The sequence below is a fragment of the Paramormyrops kingsleyae genome, chromosome 1 (genome assembly GCF_048594095.1).
Source record: "Paramormyrops kingsleyae isolate MSU_618 chromosome 1, PKINGS_0.4, whole genome shotgun sequence".
In the NCBI taxonomy this organism is placed as follows: Eukaryota; Metazoa; Chordata; class Actinopteri; order Osteoglossiformes; family Mormyridae; genus Paramormyrops; species Paramormyrops kingsleyae.
The window spans coordinates 25,664,837-25,684,782 of NC_132797.1; the positions used below are offsets into that span (position 1 = coordinate 25,664,837).

Here is a 19,946-nt window from a genome sequence, read left to right on the forward strand (position 1 = left end):
GACATTGGCAGATATATGTATGTATTTGTAAATTGAAGTTGTTTTTTTTTCCCAATACAAGATAAACAAAAGCTAACAATCATCAGTTCAACATCATACAGAGTCTGACAAAAAAACAAAACAAACAAAAAGAAAATGATTGTCATTGAGTGCGCTTCACAAAAACTCTGAATGAATAAATAATCCGCAGGATTTCAGATATTTACAATATAAACAATGTGACAATGACGATCATTTGACTGGACGTGATGCAAGCTGGCGAGTTTTATCGTGTTGGTTATTCCTCCTTCAACACAATGATGTCGGAAGCAGTTACAGCAACGACAACTTAACATTCAGGATGTTGGGGGTCAGGGGTCGGCTTCGGCTATACGGGACATACCGCTGTGCTTCGACGAAGAAAACTAGGATAAGGAAATCGGAAAGAAACATATCGACGTTACGTAAATTGCATTCCCCACGAAAAAGCAGAAATGACACTTCCAGCGAGGATAGAGGCGGAGAACTGGTAAGGCGAGAGCCAGAAAAAGTGAGACTGGGAGAGGTGAGTGGTGAGTATGACGCCACACTCCTGTAGCCGTCCTGCTAGCTAATGCAGATGGACATGTCACTGTGGGGATAGCTATGGGTGGTGCAGTTCTTGCTGTACACGCAGAGCGGGGGGGTGGGTGGGTGGGGGCGTGGCCAGGAGGGCGGCGCCAACACCCAGTCCTGCCGAATCGTGATCCTTCGGCGGGCCCGGGTGCCGTCGCTCAGAGCGACAGACCTCGCCATCTAGACGTAAATTCCAGACATGGAGTCCCAGTCCAGCTAGGTGGGGCTAGACAAGATGGAGCCGATCCGGGCCGACTTATCCAGAACTCAAGTACTCCAGTGCAACTTCATAGCAGAACTTGTACTGATCCTGCAAGAGTACAATTAGACAATGTATGGCACATCAAAAAAATAAAAAACAAAAAGACCCATTTATCTGTATTATGTTTGTCATATCGATTTATACTCATAACAGCCGTAATAAATTGCCTCTCTTCCCCTTAGCAAAGCAAAGTAATTCACATTCATCAGCATGCTTCCTCCAGTATGAAATTATTATTTATATCATCACAACTGCAAATTCAGATACTGATTTAATTTAGCTGACACAAATCCTTGCGTGTTGTTTTGCTGTTTATTATTTAATATTTTATCGTAAATAACTGCTTATTTTGCGCCTGTTCTCCATGGACTTGCAGATTTTAGTTAAAAACTCCTTTAGCAGACACTTTTGTCCAAAGCAAGGTTAGGATCAGAGAGCAGGGCCTGACAGTGTCCCTGCAGCAATTGGGGCTTAAGGGCTTTGTTCAAGGGAGCAAAGGTTGCATCACTCTGCTGGCCAGGGGCTTTGAACCCACAACCTTTCCGGTCGTAATCCGCAGAGGCACACATGGGTGTTTTATTTTATTGTGTTATGTGTACTTATCAATCTAAAATGTTCTCTAATGTCATTACTAGGTGTTTATGGGTAAATGGTTTATGAAGAGCTGTGTGTAATGTGAAGTGAATCTGATTATAGACTATCCACTGTTTTGAAATTCACAATAATAACATGTTTCCATTTTTGCGGAAAGAACAGTCCATCAACCTCAACAGTATAGCGTCTTAGTCTTAGCTGTCCAATATGCTAGTTGGCTGGTTATAGTGGATTGTTAAATTAATTCAGCAGGCTGACAGTATATTTGATTCCTTTTATCCAAAGCGACTTATATTAGAGGGTTTACAATATGTATACATTCCCTGAGATTTGAACGCATGACTGCTGCGTTGTTAGCACAATGGTGCACTTGTAGAGCTACGGGCACTGACACACGTGCAGAAAAAGACACGAGCGTCACTGAGGAAAGCAGAGCAGAAGTAGGGAAGGCCTCCTACCAGCAGGTCCACCATGTTGGGCTTGTTGTTTCTTAGGGTTTTGACGGCGTGGAAGACGTCCACGGCGCGCTGGTGACGCAGCATCTCGCACACGATGCTGATGGCGCAGAAGGTCCCACTGCGACCCCCCCCGTTCCTACATGTGGGGGGGTGAAGATTGAAAAATAAAAACTGGGAGTCATGAACGGGAAGCTCTGCTGTGGGACATGTCTCATCTTGACCAATGAGATCTATACAGTGCAAATTTCACTCTAATTTGGGGACCATGACCAGAGTACGCTGTCCTGTTTAATATGAAACAGTACGATTCATCTTTAAAGAGGCCTGTCGTGATTTAAGAGGATAGTTAAATTATAAAGGCAGATAGAAAATAACATGAATGTTGACATGGGTGTATATATAAATTTTGACCCATATTCCTAATTGCTTTAACTTTGGACATCTCATGCAAAGTGGACCATCTTATTTTCCTTTGATTTGAAGTCGGCTGTCGCTGCAGTGTTCAGGGTTGAACAGTAGATGGTGCTGCTCAGCTTTTTATTCATCAGGGAAACGCAGCGGCACATGTCAGAAGACCGTCCGGAAGCTCATAGTAAACATTATGATTGTGGAACCGCTGTTTGCTGACATTTAGAACATGCTTGTTTGTGCTGCCTATGAACATTAATTATAAGCATTCTGTGCCCTAATTACTGTCCCGTATTCAGCACCAAACCTGCACCCCTTTTAAGAAGGAGATGATTCCAAGGGCCCAAATATTCAGAAAATAATTGAATAGGTCTGGGTTGGGGGCCCGATATAATATGCTTTCATAGCAGCACCCCTGGTTCCAACAGACAGTAAATTTTCACAAGTTTGCTACAGCATGGAAGCCAGATTTACCCAAGAAACACAGCTTCCCCCCCAAATATTCCCCATGAGGAAGAAAAGATAACTGTCACTCTTAGTTCATAAAAGCCCATTTATAGAATCATATCAATTGAACCAGTCAACATCTATACTCAGCATTATAACTATCGAAATTTTTTGTCACAGCTTTCTGAATTAAAAATGGCTTCCGTTATTTAGTTGGCTAATAGTAATGCTCTCCCGGATAATCACGTTAGAACATCGATAAATGTGATTGCTTAGCCCACTCCTTTAGCTAGCTAATTTAGCAAACTATTTCATGCGCTATAGCACCAGCTGAAGAAATTCTAGGGAAAACCTCACCTAGAGGCACGGCAGAGCCTGTCAGGGGCTGGAATCAGCAACCTATTTGTCAGAAGCCTGGTTTTTGAGCACTAGACAGCGGGCCGGTGAGAAAGACGCCAAACTGGCAGGCGATCGACATGAATGAGTGCAGGTCTCTGATGGGCGTGTTTCTGAATAGACTGAATTAGTGTAATAGAACTTTCAAAATAATCGAAATAATGTTCTGGGTCTACCAGTCTTGCAGCAGTACAAATGTAGCGAAAACAAGAACATAATTCATGGCTTAAACAATTCATGAACATTGTGCAATTTTGGACACAGTGAATTCAGGAGACCTGAGACCGACACTGATTTAGGAAGAATCATCACTTAGAGTCTGAGACCCCCCCCCCACCCAACTCACAGGCAGTGCACCACTGTGCGGCCCTCCCCGCCATCGTACTCCTCCTGCCACTTCTCCACCTGCCGGATGAGCTTGAGGAAGGAGCGCTTGGAGACGGGCGTGTCGCGGTACATGGGCCAGCCCAGGAACTGGAACTGCTGCACCATGCGGTAGCCATCCTGGGGCTGAGGAGAGGAACATGGCATCAATCAGGGGGGCGGGGGGGAGAAGGTGGCCCCGTTTGCCGGAGAGGCTGGCAGACTGGGGGCTGTACCCATCTCGGGAGACTGCCATGTGACTATTATAGCTGTGGTTACGCGTCCCACCCGTTTGCCATTCCCTGCATATTAGTGTGAGCCCATATCTAAATATCCATGCCCTGAGGAGCCTACATACTGTCCTTAGGTCCAGCAAGTCATTTCTGATTTCATTCTCTATAGAGGACATTGTGCTTTTCCCCATATCTCTCATACTGTACATTCCACTGAACTGGACACTTCTGGGTTAAAGACCACTTTACATGTGAGGCAGTGTGCTTTTTACCATTCCAAAACTCAATTTCTACATTAAACTTATTTACAAAAATCTAAATTTGTTTTCTTGGGTGTGAGGAGATTATGCAGTGTTAGCCTCTCCCCCCCGACCCCCCCCCCTAAAAAAAGTGGTAATTTTGTGTCCACTCAAAAGGCTGCTTTATCCTGCTTGCTGCCTAAGCCCACCCACCCCTGAAATGGTAACCTCCAAATAATGTTCCGGACCATTCCGGTCCCCCTCAACCACATCACTGTGTTTATCCACCTGCAGGGCAAACTTTCCCACCTTGCCCTAACTGAAGAGCAAATCTCCAGAAGTCACACTTCCCACAGCATATATATCTGTGGACTCTTTTCTGAATCATGGAAAATTTATTGAAAGTTCTTTGCCGGATTATGAGGTAAGTTTAGGTTCCCAATACTGTAACATATGATGGAGAAGCCAGGTGACCGGGGGTCTCATCTCAAAACAACAAAGAAAAAGGGCTGAGCGAGTTCCGGAAATTTGCTTTCGCTACCAGCACACCAGGAAATCCGATAAAACAATGTTGTTTCTTTTTGGGAAGAGGAGTGTTTTCACTTGCCCAGGCGACGGCCAGCCCCTCTTACCCGCGCCGCGTTGTAAATCCGGAATATTCTGCTGATGATGTCCTCCTCCAGGTCAGCGGACACAAACTCCACCTGGATGGGTCCGTGTCTGTGGACCCCGTTTTCTGGCCAGTACTGGGGACAGAGCTGGCAGACAGCGGCGACTTAACAATAAGCTTACGGGACCACAGCACTTCATAAACGCTGGAAGAACTACTGCTAATGGTGACTCTGAAAGATAATGTTTAATTCTTAGCTGTGTCCTGATATATTCTCACACATATTCATCTCACCTAAGGAACACCGTGCTGTTAAAGTTATGGAATCAAATGTGTCATTTTCCTCTTTGCCTTTCTTCTGTCCTGGGGGGGTTTACAGAGACAGGGAAGGACGGCCACTGGCCCCAGCTGAAAGGTTTGCCCCCCTCCATTGATACTCATTGATTCAAAATATGGTAAGAATGGCCCCTCTGCATTAAAATTGCCCCCTCTAGTGCCCCCCACCTTAAAAAAAAAAGAAAACCCAGAATCACCTCTGTCTCTCTGCCCCCTCACCCTGCTTTTGGAGAGGTAGCTCATAGAGGTTGTTCAGTAAAGAAGCAGAATTCTAGCCAACCCCCCCCCCCCCCCAACCCCCCCCCCCCCCTTCCTACTGCCACCAAAACAAGATAACCAGCTGAGCGGACGCTGTAGGCATCTACGATGCACAATTTAACTTCGTCAATAAAAAATACACTCCATTTTTTTTTTGCTGCATCAAACTTGGAAAGAAATTGATATTAGACAGAAATTCTGATAGCAGGACCCCTTTGTGCACTCCTGGGGGTTACAGTCAGAATGTAGGATTATAGACCAGACACGCAGGAGGGGGGGGGGGGGGTGCGGGGGTGGAATTGAAGAAGAAATGCTGTGTGTAATGCTTTGATCCCTGGGTGTTTTGACAGAACTATATGTTCGCACTCCATTCCTTCTAGACTCATAGTGTCTAGGTCATCTAACATGCTTTTGTCCCATGATGCTACACTTTCTCATCCTTATGCTATTCAATTTACATTCTATTTACTGAGTTAGGGGTTAAGGTCATTGCTCAGGGGCCCACCACTGGAATCCCTCTGCCCAGTGTGGGAGCTGCTGGCCTTCTGATCACAGGCCCAGCATCCTAACCTGCTGAGCCACACGCTGCCTCTCCTATTCATATTTTATGTACTCATTCTCTGCCTTGATGTGAGCTTGTTTCATCCTAGACAGAACAATCCCAAAGAATTCCACCTGTATCAGTTGTATTCAAACTTGTTTTTGACACGCCCCCCCCCAGGACTGATATACATTTACATTTACAGCATTTGATAGACGCCCTTAGCCAGAGCGACTTGCGTAAGTGCTTAGAAGTCTCATCAGCGAATACATTCTCATACTGGTTCAATAGAACCCGGCCTAAGAATCCTATCATTCTAAAAAAACTGTTGGCAAGTTTTTTAAAGTGATTGTATTGTTAGCCAGGTTTTATTTGTCCTGCCCCCCCACAAAAAAAAACAAAAAACAAAACCACACACACACGCACATGTAGGGTATACATATCCTTATGGGGACCGCTCATTCATTTCAATGGGAAAAATGCTAATGCTAACTATGACAACCTTAACCCCTACCCTGCCCTAACCATAAGTAACCTAACAAAATACAAGAGTTTTTGCAGTTTTAGTTTTTTCATAGCAGTCACCGATTTTTATAAAATAGAGTTTTCCCTTATGGGGACCAGGAAACCGGTCCCCATAAGAGAAAAAAAACGGATATTTATCACGTTATGGGGACATTATGTCCCCATAAGGATAGGTAAACCTGCTCGCACACACACGCACACACACGCGCGCACACACACGCGCGCACACGCACGCACACACACACACACACAGATCCTTATTTTGTATTATTCTGCGCTAATGATGCTGTGATGTATCGTAACACATCCGCATAAAGCACCTTGGGGTGACTCTGTTGTGAAAGGCGCCGTATGAATATAAATTGAACTGAATTTAATCAAATGTAATCATTTTAATTTGTTAGCATCATATAATGTATTGGCATCTGAACAGTTCAAATGACTTCTAATATTTCTAAAGGTTGCAATTTTGAAAAAGTTCTGCCCCCACCGCCAATCCCACACATAGTTCTCTGTTTTATTTTCGCTCACCTGCCCCCTCACGTTTCCTACATACCCCGCCTGGGGGCCTTGCCCCAAAGCTTGGACACCTCTGGTCGACATGGTGGCCAGCATTTCACATTATTAAGCGCTGTCTCGCCAGTCTTTGCTTGGTACGCTCACCTGGGCTGGATCCACATCGTTAAGCATCACGATGGAGGTACAGTGGTAGTCAAGCACCAGCCTCCAGAAGTCCTTCACCGTGTTTGGCAGCGGGTGCTGGGTGACTATGAACGCCGATGGCTGCTTGTAGCTCTGGGGTAGATAGAATAAAAGCTCACGAATCATGTCTGGTTCCTGGCATTACACTGATTCATTAATCCCCTTAATTTTCCTTTGCGATTAAAATAGTCTGTCTGTCCAAGGCTGTGTTTTGTTTGTAAATAAAGCAGTAAATGTAGCAGTAAGCAGGAAAAAAGTGAATAGTTTGCAGCTATTAATCCTGCTGAGTTTCACAGAATCACGCAACCGCAATTCTCCATCTGACCAAGAAGGTTCTGTGACTATATTCCCATAAATACAGATTTGTTTCCACCCCCCGGTTAAAAGCATTCAGTTTCGGCACAAATGCAGCAATTGAATAAACTGACACGGCATAAAAGCACAGACTTGGTGATTTCAGCAGATGTATCTTTTAGCATTAGACAGAAAACAACAAATCCAACACAAACTGTGACGAAGTAATAATGAGACGTTTCAGTCCTCGGAAGGAGATCTGCATATCACTGCTGTGTGATGAGAAACACATATCTCCGAAAATCCGTTATTTCAGCATAGGGAAAAAAGCATTTCCTCAGAAACTACTTTACAAAACAAACCTGTAATAAACCCAAAACAATGTGCCCTTAGCACTGAGGTGGCCAGTTTTATCTGCAAAGGGCCGGTGTGTATGCAGGCTTTTGGAATAACCTGTAGTTCAGCTGTTCAAAGCCAGGTGTGAGGACTCTTCAACCAATCAGTCCTCCAATTAGTAATCTAATTAGGGAGCTGCATCAAAAATCCGCATACACACCAGCCCTTTCTGGATAAGATTGCCCACCCTTGCCTTAGCACCACAAATACAAACCATATCTAATCTCAAGTACAAACATAAATACGATTTAAATCGATTACTTCATAAAACATCTGGTCAATTAGATATCAGATGCTATCAGTAGACAGAGAATGAGCATATTCCATCTATAGTAAAAAGACACAATCGACAAAAAATGGACAAAGACGGTTTTCATCGGACAGTGATGTGAAAATTTATATTCAGCCTGAAGTCAGTGCTTAAGGTTAGGCAGGCCTCACTAATGATGGGCAGACTGAGGTATAAGCCTGGTTCAGAGAAGCAAGCCAGAGACACTCATAGCTGTGCTGAGCAAGGAACCTCATTCTGTCCGTCTCTCTGTTCCTGCTACTTCAGCAGACGGCTGGACTAGAAAACCGACACGTTAAACGTGACAGGAAAGCGAGAGATTCTGGGGGAAATGACTCTCGCTCCGCTGCCCAATTTTTCCTTCAGATCCCTGTGATAAATGATTCTGTCTAATGGTGAGTGTCACATTACAGCTGCTGCTGCTGGTACCGGATTTCAGGAATTACAGATTGTATATTTACTGCTGCGTGTGGGTCAGAGTGGGCTTCCCCAGTTGTGAGGCTGGAGCAAGTGGTTGCAGACAGTGGGCAGGATTGCTGGGTGGGGCTGTGGACTTGCCCAGTGGATAGGGACATAGGTGGATGGGATTGTGTGCAGGACTAGTGCGTGGGGCCATGGATTGTCTAGTGGAATGGGTTATGGTTGGAACCAGAGGGTGGGGCTAAGGGTTGGCCAGTGGATTGGGAGTTGGTCAGGATTGGTGGGCGGGGCTAATGGTTTGCCAGTGGATTGGGTTATGGTCAGGACTGAGGGGCAGGGCTAAGGGTTGGCCAGTGGTTTGGGTTATGGTCAGGATTGGTGGGTGGGGCTAAGGGTTGGCCAGTGGTTTGGGTGATGGTCAGGATTGGTGGGCGGGGCTAATGGTTTGCCAGTGGATTGGGTTATGGTCAGGACTGAGGGGCAGGACTAAGGGTTGGCCAGTGGTTTGGGTTATGGTCAGGATTGGTGGGTGGGGCTAAGGGTTGGCCAGTGGTTTGGGTGATGGTCAGGATTGGTGGGTGGGGCTAAGGGTTGGCCAGTGGTTTGGGTGATGGTCAGGATTGGTGGGCGGGGGTAAGGGTTGGCCAGTGGTTTGGGTGATGGTCAGGATTGGTGGGTGGGGCTAAGGGTTGGCCAGTGGATTGGGTGATAGTCAGGATTGGTGGGTGGGACTAAGGGTTGGCCAGTGGATTGGGTGATGGTCAGGATTGGTGGGTGGGGCTAAGGGTTGGCCAGTGGATTGGGTGACGGTCAGGATTAGTGGGTAGGGCTAAGGGTTGGCCAGTGGATTGGGTGATGGTCAGGACTGGTGGGTGGGGCTAAGGGTTGGCCAGTGGATTGGGTGATGGTCAGGATTAGTGGGTAGGGCTAAGGGTTGGCCAGTGGATTGGGTGATGGTCAGGATTAGTGGGTAGGGCTAAGGGTTGGCCAGTGGATTGAGTGATTTGTCAGGATTGGTGGGTGGGGCTAAGGGTTGGCCAGTGGATTGGGTGAGGGTCAGGATTGCAAGAGGACTTCATACCTGTTTCCAGCAAAACTAAATCTAGGAAACTGAGACAAAGATGATTTACTAAGAAAATTAAGAAGAAAGTCAGGAGGAAATGGGCTCTGTTCCACAAATGAAAAAATAACTAATGATTTCAAAATAAAGCAGGAGTATCTAAATCTACAGGTTGAGTTAAAAAATAACATTAGACTCCAAGAGGAATGTAGAAAGGAAGATTACATTGGAGGCGAAGGACGACATTGAAAGTTTCTTCCAATATTTTAACTCCAAAAGAGCTCTAAAAGCTGAAATCACTATTTTGCAAGATAGTACGGGCCTTATAATTGAAAATGAAATTGATATAGTAAATGAGTTTAATGATTATTTTACAAAGGTGTTCACAGTAGAGAACACGAGTAACTTACCACCATTTAGTACGAATACAGCGTCGTCTATGACCAATATATGTATAACTCAGGCTGATATGGTACAAGACCTAGCTAAGCTCAAAATAAATAAATCACAGGGCCCTGATGGCATCTTACCTATAGTTTTAAAAGAGAGGGATATTATTAGCCAACCTTTACTATTCCAGAAATCGTTATCTGCGGGTGTGGTACCTTCTGATTGGACGCATGCTAATATAACGCCCATATTCAAAAAAGGGGATAGAAGCAATCCAGCAAACTATAGGTCAATCAGTTTAACTTGCATAAATGGTAATGTAATGGAAGTAATGGAAGCTACAATCTAAGTAAAAATTGTAGATTATCTGGATTCAAATAACATTCTGAGGGACAGCCAACATGGATTTAGAGGTAGATCCTGTTTAACTAACTAACTTCAGTTTTTTGAGGAAGCTATAAGAGAAATTGATCACAAAAAGGCCTACGATGTGATCTACTTAGATTTTCAGAAGGTCTTTGATGTTGTCTCCCACAAACAGCTCCTGCTTAAGCTCAAAGCTGCAGGGATTTTAGAAACTGTAGCAGCTTGGATCGAAAACTGGTTAACAGACAGGAAGCAGTGAGTCGTTATTAGTGGCACAATGTCACAGTGGGCCTGTGTTCATAGTGCGGTACCACAGGGTTCAATATTAGGACCACTAATGTTCCTAATTTACATTAATGATATTGACACCAATAAATACAGTAAACTGGTTAAATTTGGGGACGACACCAAGGTGGGTGGTGTAGCAGATACTGATCTAGCAGCACAGAGGCTACAATGGGATCTTGATTTAATTAGCGACTGGGCTGATACCTGGCAGATGAAATTTAACATAGATAAATGTAAGGTAATCCATGCAGGGAGCAGAAATATAAAGTACAGATATTTTATGGGTTCCACTGAAATAATAGTAACTGATTACGAGAAAGACCTCGGTATGTATGTTGATGCTTCCATGTCCCACTCTCACCAGTGTGGGGAAGCAATTAAAAAGGCCAATAGGATGTTGGGTTACATCTCTAGGTGTGTGGAGTTTAAGTCAAGGGAGGTGATACTATGATTATATAATTCCTTGGTAAGACCCCATCTAGAATATTGTTTGGTCACCATACCTTAAGAAGGACATTGCTGCCTTGGAAAGGGTGCAACATAGTGCTACAAGAATGATTCCTGGTCTTAGAGGAATGTCTTATGAGGAGAGGTTAGCTGAGCTGAATCTGTTTAGCCTCGAGCAAAGGAGATTAAGTGGGGACATGATCCAGGTATATAAGATTCTAACAGGTCTGGATGCAGTTCAGCCAAATGGCTTCTTCACTTTTAGTTTAAATACTAAAACTCATAAGTGGAAATTAGTGGGAGAACATTTTAAAATGAATTTGAGAAGGCACTTCTTTACTCAGTGTGTAGTTAGAGTATGGAATAATCTTCCTGCTAGTGTAGCGCAAGCTAAAACCCTGAGCTTTTAGTTAAGTTCTGCCTCTCATTTGTAAATTTCTTATGTTCTTATGATTGGTGGGTAGGGCTAAGGGTTGGCCAGTGGGTGGGGTCATGGGGCCAATCGGCTGGGCCACCTACATCCATGAGCGCGGCGTTGATGTAGTTGCTGCTCTCGCCGTCGATGGTGATGAGGAAGGGCAGGCAGCGGTCGGGAGGGAGCACATCCATGCAGCGGTTCTTCTCGTGGTTGCGCGGGAGTAGGGCGATGCTGCAGTCCTCCACCCGCAGCGTGGGGGTCACCATGTTCAGAGTCTGGGGGGGGGGGGGGCTACTGGTTAGCACTCTAACTGCTAACTGCTCATGCTTCCTGTCACTGACATAAAAAACAAACTCCCTGCTTATAAACTACAGCAGACAGTATTTTTTTTCTGAAATTAAATCACAAGGCAGGTTGAAACTCCAAGTAATTAGAATCATATTTTACATATGAGAAATTTACTCTGGGGCATCCTGCACAATAATCAAGAACAATCAATATAATCAATTATGTACATAAATACAATAATGTATCTAGTTCAGATAATGTACACAGAATAATTCAGTGTTTCCCATAGTCCTCGGAGTCCCCCAGACATTCTACATTTTTGGTCTTTCCCAGCTCCCAGCACACCTGTGACAGGTATTCGGTGTCCTTGATTGGCTGGGTTGTCGAGAGGGAGCAAAAATGTGGCCTGTCTGGGGGTCCCTGAGGACTGGGTTGGGAAACAATGGATTAATGCATCAATCAAACAAGGCGACTGCCAACGGCTGGGGTTGGGAACTGCATGCTCACCCTGAACTCCTCCTTCATCTGGCTGGAGTTGGTCTGGGGGTCCAGGCGATTCATGTCGTAGTAGACAGAGCGGAGCTGAGAGGCAGGAATGGTGGTGTCTCCGCAGAGGCAGGCCTCTAGGATGGCATCGTGGATGAAGACGTACTGCTCCTGGGGGGGGAAAGGGGTCGCGATATTCCTCACGCAGAAAATGAACAGATGTGAAAAGCAGGATTTTCAGTGTTCGTGAACAACCCCTTTGCCTATGGCTGTTTCATACAGACGGAGGCCGGTGAGTTACTACAAGCAGGGGCAAAAATAAATACGATAGGAGTGGTTAAAAGCACCCTAACCCTAATACTATTTGTGGAAAAAAGTTTAAAAATGGGACTTTATCCCATATGCTACACTAAAGGCATCACGCTATCTGAAGGCCCCCATCTTTTAAACACGCTGTAATGTCGACATTGTAGCAAACGGTGGACTAATTACAACCAAACTGTATGAAGTGGCGCTGGATTTTCAGTTAGGAAGGCCGGATTATTTATATGTCGTGTGTGGGTATACTGAGGTCAAATAAATGTGGATAAGTCTAGCATACCAAATATAATAATGTAAAAAAAACACATTGGAAATCACCCTGTCTAAAATTCACATTTCAACGCAGGTATATATGAAATTAGTCTAAGCTAATGGCCCAAAATTTGATTGTGACGCTGAAATCTGATTACCAACGTGTCCAATTTTAAAATAACAGCAGCCCTCCCTCTTTCGGCCGAACGTAATAAATACGCGTAACGTATATGTATAGCGTTAAATATTGCACTGTGATCCCAGCAGATGGATTACAATGTATATGGATGTTTGTGCTTTCCATTTTCAAGGCTATTAAAAAACTATAAACATTAAAAATTAAAGCTATGAAGTTATTCTCTAATAGCCCAAGGCCTATGGGCTAAGCTATTGTAAATATCTTTAACTTGTTACAGTTTTATTTTTTCCGGGAAGCTTAACGGCATTACTACTATGTTTTTTTCTTTTTATTTTATTTGTTTGGAGGCAGTCCAAGTTTTGTAACCAGAGTATTTTTTGTGCGGGTTCCCCTTTTTGTTACTAATCAGATTTCTTGCCTTGTATGCCCAGATTAGTTCCACCTCACACTTCATTACCGCGTGACTCCTCGGCACGAGTACAGCCTACTGGTGACTCCTCGGCACGAGACCCTGGGGAGTGTGCTGTCTTCTCGTCGCCCATAATATCTGTCATTCGTTCAAGGAGACACCGCTGGGCGCTTGACATAAATCGCTTGCAAAGTGACATTTCCAGAAACGTCTCTCCTTGTCACTTGAAATTCCCCCTGACATTGGGGATTCTGGGTAAGCCTAACGTGACGTCACACACTTGAACTAGTAAGTTAGCCGGGCAAAGAGCGGCCATCGTATTTTTCACACTAAGGTGACACGATGGACAGTCATAGTTTAAAAGGGATCATGGTGATGAGCTAAGTTTGACAAAGATAACTGGGCCCCAGTAGAGACAGGAAAGATGGCAGCACTGTTTAACACCACCCAAACCATGCCCCAAAAATTAAGAATAAAAGCAATAAAAACTAAACTAAAAAAACTAAAAATAAAATAAAGGTGGTAAAAGAATGCTTGGGTTTTTTAGAAATCATCTTCCATACCACAAATTTCAAGATAAAAAACAAATTCAAAATACATTAGAAAAAACAGATAGCATTATGGATCAAAAGTCAGACCATTAAATGTCTGGTAATAAACAAGAAATCCTATTCTGAATTTGATGCGGGTTCTGTACCCATCCCATACCCCCCCGCTGTTTGCACAGTGGAACTTTCCAGTGCCCTACCTCTGTCTGGACCATATTGACTCTTCTGGAACGCAGCTCCCGGACGCAGTTGTAGATATCCACCACCCCCTCCCTTTCCGCCATGTCCAACATGATGTCGATCACGATGAAGCAGCCTGTGCGTCCGGCACCAGCACTGAAAGGGTTAAGAAGCAGAGAGACAGCGAGTTCTCAATACAGCGGGTCGACAAGGGATACATCCTCTCAAGGTGTTTTCAAAGGAGACACTGGGTGTTTCTCAATATCAAGGACATGAAGAACGTACTTGTGGTCTTGGCAAAACTGGTCTTGCTACCTTCCCTCCCAAGAATGAACTTGGGGCGCAGTGAATCATGGGATTGGTCTCGTATGGTGAGGATGCAACCAATGCATCCTTGATATTTGGGGAAAGGCAAGAACGACATCCGGGGATTTTTACTATCTTCTGTACTTCAGTTCTTGAGTATTAGAACTGGACTTTGGCAATGGAAGATGATGTAAAATGGGAATGCGAGAACACAAGTACCATCAAGTACGCATATTGAGAAATACCCAATATTTTTTACAAGACCCTGGTTTTCAAGTAGTCAGGGCACTTTGTATAGATACTCAATGTTACAGATGACACTCAGGAGTCTAGAACTAGGAAGGGGCTCCACACGTACCTGCAGTGGACCACCATGGGCCCGGCGTTGGCGGGGCACTTCGATTTTACCCGCCGCACGAAGCCGAGCAGCCCCGTGGCATGATACGGGACGCCATGGTCTGGCCAGCCGGTGAAGTGGAACTGCCGGATCTCTCTGATCTCATGGGCTCCTCTCTGTAGGCCACACAAGAAGGCAGATGGTCCAATTCCATTTTCCACCCATTAGTGTGGGGCAGTGTAACTAGAATGTAGATACTGGCTTCTGCTGTCAGGCTATTGATCATTTCTCATCGAAGTTCTCATTGAATGTGAGATCAATTCATGGAGACTTATGAAGAACCTCACAGACTTGAGGCCATGACTACTGTCAAAGATCAAGTTCAGTTTAATGCAATTCATCAGTCAGAGACCCTGGTGAAAGATACAAACATCCCAAATTGGTGGAAAATATACAGGTCTTACAGAGCCCAGGGGATTCTGCAAGATGCTCAGCACAGAATTGTATGTGCAAACATGGACCTGTTCCTGTTTGACTCCATTACGAAAACGCGGAGATGATCAACCACAATTTGTTAGAGGAAGTCAGGAATGAGAAATGGAGGGTCAGATACAAAATGTGATAACAAAGAGATATTGAAGGTTCCCTACAGTGTGTAAAATACATAAACTAAACTAAATCTAGAAGCTTAGCACTACACACAAGGTAAGAGCCAAGTACAGGTAAGTTGTGGTTCCTGCAGAGTGGACAACAATGGGGTGTCTCACCTTTTCCACGGCAAAGGTCCGGATAACATACTCGGACAGAAGCTGAGTCTCGATGAGCGTCACCTTCATGTCCCTGTAGATCTCAGTGTCGTCAGGCCAGTACTTACAGCATTTCACCTTCAAAAAGAGGGACAGCACCATCTATGGCCACAAGATCTCATCCAGCCACAAAGCACAAGTGATTCCATCTTTGGTAGCAAGAGCATCATTATGTTCTACAATGAGCCATCAACTATTCAGCTGTAATCAATCAAAATACTGCAGGACAGTTAGAATAAGTTAGAGGTGTCTACGGATTGGTATTCCAGTAATATAAATGTATTCCATTATGGCACCTGGATGCATTATAAAGCTCACACACATTCTCAGCTGGATGACGTATGTAATCTTAGCCGCTGTCATAATCTGTTATACCGCTACAAATGTTTAAGGGGATGATCGATGATGTGATCCATACTGACTATCCTTCTCCAGAATTCTCAATCATGTCAACTCCTTGCGTTAACCGACACGTCAGTCTTATTCGAGAAGAGTCATTCCCAGCTGACGAGTTCAGATCCGTCCCCAGCTGAGAGTTTGCATGACCTCTGCCTGTCCCCATGGGATTTCTGTAGGTTCTCTGCTCTCTTCCCACAATCCAAAGCAAAACGTCTAGACCTGGTGTTTTTAAGCTGCTGTTTGTGTCCTGCATTGGGCTGGTGTCCCATTCTGGGAGTGCCCTCAATAATGATGCGGGTCACCAAAAGACAATAGCATCACAGCATTTCACACATTAATTCTGCATGTGTTTGTTTAACCAGCAGAACGTCATAGAAGGCCAATCAATGTAAACAACACACCCGAGTCAATGCATTGACAAACAACACTTTTCTCATTAATACGTTTTGTCTTTCAGCGACAGAAAAGCACAACCAAGACAAATGAATGAATATGACCATACACAAAATAATGAATATTAAAGTAAATATCAGTCATAATCTGTTACTTTTCAGTTTTTTTTTAGCATTTTATCAATGAAACTTATTTTTGGAATATTGTGAACTTTTGAAACATCGACTGAGCCTAAAAATTTAATATGTGATGAAATGCACTTTTTGCATTTTATTGACCTCCTGTTTATTTCGGCATTTTAGGAGTTCATCTTATCGTGTTTTCCTGAGTCTCCCTGTGTTCTCCATTCCTTATATTTTTCTCTCTCTATCCCATTTCCTCTCTAGTAATTTATTTATCACAAGTAATAGCTTTTAACTTTGCTGATGCAACAGCACATCATTTATACATGAACATGAATTTGAAAACTTTTAAAAATGTAACATATTTTTTTAAATATTATATACTGGACATTCTTTAAAAGAGCTTTACATTTTATCTGTGTGCCACCACTAAGCGCACATAAAACATACATACTTACCCTTACTGCCAACATGCGTTAAAACAAAGTTAATATGAACGCACAACATTTTTATGCTTTGCACATAGCATATAGAGAGATTCATGGGCTGTCATCAGCACGTCTGCCAATAATAGCCTTTGTGAGCATCACCCAGCAGAGCTCTGATGAGCTCAGAGGAAAACGTTTTGTTCTTTTGTAATGTGAATATATTCTTCTGCACAATGGGTCAAAGTGCTTTCATTTTCTAGAAATGTCTGAAAGGACAAGAGGGTAACCCTTAAACAAGGCCAATACCTATAAGCCCTCCTTTTTTAATCTATTTATTTATTTATTTTTACCTCTAAGAAAGAACCTGCAGCAAATAATGTATGATGAATTTTTCACAAGTTCAGATAAGCTTTTTCAATATTGCTTTCTACTCCGTTTCAAGAAATAAGTGTAAATAGTTTTCTCATTTAATAACTTTCGAGGTAATTCTCACATTAATTCTTTTTCATTCTCACATTTGCAACTCGTAAATGATTCCACATCTCTCCAGCCCTGCTCTTTTCTTCTTAACGCATGAGGAGTCAGGGGTCTTAAAAATCCTATTAGTGCAAAAAAGGGTCTTTGCAAAGGGAGCCTGACGACCTGTCTGCATGCCCCATTCCTGGCTGCAGATGAGATGCTGCACACGGTCTAATCCATTGCCGGCAAAAAAGAACGTGTCATTTTGGGCTCTGGTGCAGAATGTATTTTAAGAAGCTAAATCAGCCAAATTGACACCTTGGGAAAAAAAGTCTTATTAGCTACATTTTCAAAAAAGCAATACAGAGGAACACAGATATTTCATTCCTCACATACGTGACCTTATTTATGGAAAAATTTGTTATTCATTAGGCTTGAATCCATCAATATATGCTGTACTGTATATACCGTATTATTCGAGATTTTGATGGAAGTGTCAATGTATGAATCGTAATAAACTAGCCTTGGAAAACGAGCCAGTATCTAATATCTTTCTCATTGCACAGTGCTAACACAGATTAGCGGTATGCTAAGTGAGTGCCAGGCTGCTTTCTGATTACTAACGGCTGATTTTAACCTTTTAAACAGTGAATTATCTTCCACAGAAAGTTTGAGTAAAGCATCCAGTGAGCCATATGTGATTTTTATCTTCATGTCGAACAGGCCAGCCTCACGAGTAAGCTGCTAGTTGAATTAGGTAGCTTATCAGAGGCGCGGAAAGTGGAAGGATTCGTGAGTGGCCATGGATCGTCCCTCAACAGGCTGCATCACATGAGCCTTGAAGACAGACATGGCAGAAAATGGCGCTGGGTGACACATATACAAATAAAGAGGTTGATACAATGCAAACTCAAGCCTCTGACAGACAGTTTTAGGACCGCTGCGGAAAAGCCAAGCTCTGGATTCTGTGCTCAAGGGTTCAGGTATAAAAAGAGCTACATTAGTACTCGTCCAGGTAGTTACAGTGTTTGTTTGTCTACCTGCATGATTACAAACATGTCAGACAATTACCTTTACAGACTCTCCAAGCTTCCTCTCTTCAGCTTCCTCGAACGGCTTGTAACACGTAGAGAAATTAGCTTTTTAGGTGCCGAAGTAGAAAGACGTACAAGTGTCTGTGTATTTAAGGTAAAATGCACACTAGGATGCTTATGTATATTATAATGAAATGCATTTAACTGAGATAGATATGCAAGCAAAAACAAAACGCATCATACAATGCATGAATCTCAAGTGTGTGGATAATTTTTTTGTATACGACTTCATAAAGCCTTGAAAATCTGGTCATTGACTATGTTTATAAAAAAAAACAGAAAAAAACACAATTCGAGTGTACAAATATTTAATAAATAATTTATTTAAAAAAAAAAACAACAGACACATAAATTATACTATAGCTAAACGTCAGTTAAAATTTAATGCATAATGAATAAATTTTCTTACTTCACAAGCCTGATCCGTGACAATCCAAATTTCCACTAGACAGAATTTGCAGAAATGTCACAGGGATTTATCGTTCTGATCAACTACACGTTTTGTAAGTATGCTGCTTGACGTAAAGACTAGATTGAGTACAAATGGGTCCCTTCCATGTCGGGTCCAGGCCCCACTGCGGATCTCTGGCAAAACCAACTGTGCTAGCAAGACCTTTTCCAGGGGTGTGGATGGTGGTGTTGTGTTGAGAGAAAGAGAGAGGTATGTACTGTAGGATGGCCAGTACTTTACCTCCCAGTGCTGGGAATCACAGTGCCAAACACCAGGCAGCCCTGTTAGGCTAACAAGCTAACAGTATCATCTGCACTCCCACCCAAATGACATCCGCATTTAGTTATTCTAAGTCAGCGAGAACCAGCAGTTTCTGATCTGAGCATAAAGGCACTAATTTCTTATTGGGACAAGCAACCTACCAAATCCATTAGTTAAGAATCTTAATGGACTGCTACAGTAATCTTAACAGATCAGTGTAACCAGCAGGAATCGCTAACTTACAAAGGCTTTTATGCTGTAAATCCAACATATGTTGGCTTGTTGCGCTGTAAAGCTAACTTGTGCTCTAGAGAAGAGCACCAGGCTGGCTCTAAATTTAAATCAATATCAATCTCAAGAACAAAAAAGGGTAATAAATAACAAGGTTGTGCTCAAGTAAGCATGTGAAAAGTACTACAAGGTAACGGCTTTGATCATGGCGAACCTACCCTTCCAACTTCCACCAGGTTGGTCACCATGACGATGATCGCCGTGTTCTCCTGCCACACCATCCTCCAGAAGTCATAGACGGTCTCTTGCATGGGGCCTGGCGAGAAAGGGGCGATGCGATGTTAATAACACACGCAGGAAATCATGCCATGACTTCATAACGGTACATAAATTGCTATCTGGTTAGTTGCAAGCAGTACAGGTAAATTTCTCTGCTTCTCATATTCAAGTAATCTTGGACAAAATACATTGCTTACTACCGATTTATGAGTCATTTTGATGCTTAGTGTTACGTTAATTCCACAGCTGATGAAACATTTTAATGGGCTGTCTTGGTATCAACAAACTGAACATGAACAGTTCAAATCAGTTAATTAATTAATGGCATGACACCAGCCCCTTCCTCCTGTAGCACTCCTCGGATTTCATAAAAAAAAAAAAAAAAAACACACTCGAGATTTATTATGTTCAATGTTGACACTC

The 19,946-nt window shown here is 43.3% G+C and overlaps 1 protein-coding gene across 13 annotated transcripts in view; it reads right to left on the minus strand.

Annotated features, from left to right (window-relative positions):
- The window catches only part of ptprma (protein tyrosine phosphatase receptor type Ma), a 199,846-nt gene continuing 179,900 nt past the window's right edge, over positions 1-19,946 (minus strand). For 7 of the 13 annotated variants that reach the window (XM_072712297.1, XM_023823481.2, XM_072712324.1 and 4 more), the window contains 11 exons: positions 19,463-19,560; positions 15,368-15,484; positions 14,622-14,776; positions 13,978-14,113; positions 12,130-12,279; positions 11,436-11,609; positions 6,928-7,059; positions 4,627-4,752; positions 3,506-3,669; positions 1,909-2,044; positions 1-904 (listed from right to left, as the gene is read on the minus strand). In XM_072712297.1, the coding sequence (XP_072568398.1) occupies positions 851-904; positions 1,909-2,044; positions 3,506-3,669; positions 4,627-4,752; positions 6,928-7,059; positions 11,436-11,609; positions 12,130-12,279; positions 13,978-14,113; positions 14,622-14,776; positions 15,368-15,484; positions 19,463-19,560 (1,442 nt within the window). In that variant the 3' untranslated portion in view covers positions 1-850. Of the gene's footprint in view, positions 905-1,908; positions 2,045-3,505; positions 3,670-4,626; positions 4,753-6,927; positions 7,060-11,435; positions 11,610-12,129; positions 12,280-13,977; positions 14,114-14,621; positions 14,777-15,367; positions 15,485-18,278; positions 18,324-19,462; positions 19,561-19,946 lie in introns of all 13 variants that reach the window. The other 6 variants (XM_072712303.1, XM_072712301.1, XM_072712296.1 and 3 more) reach the window with 1 other exon arrangement.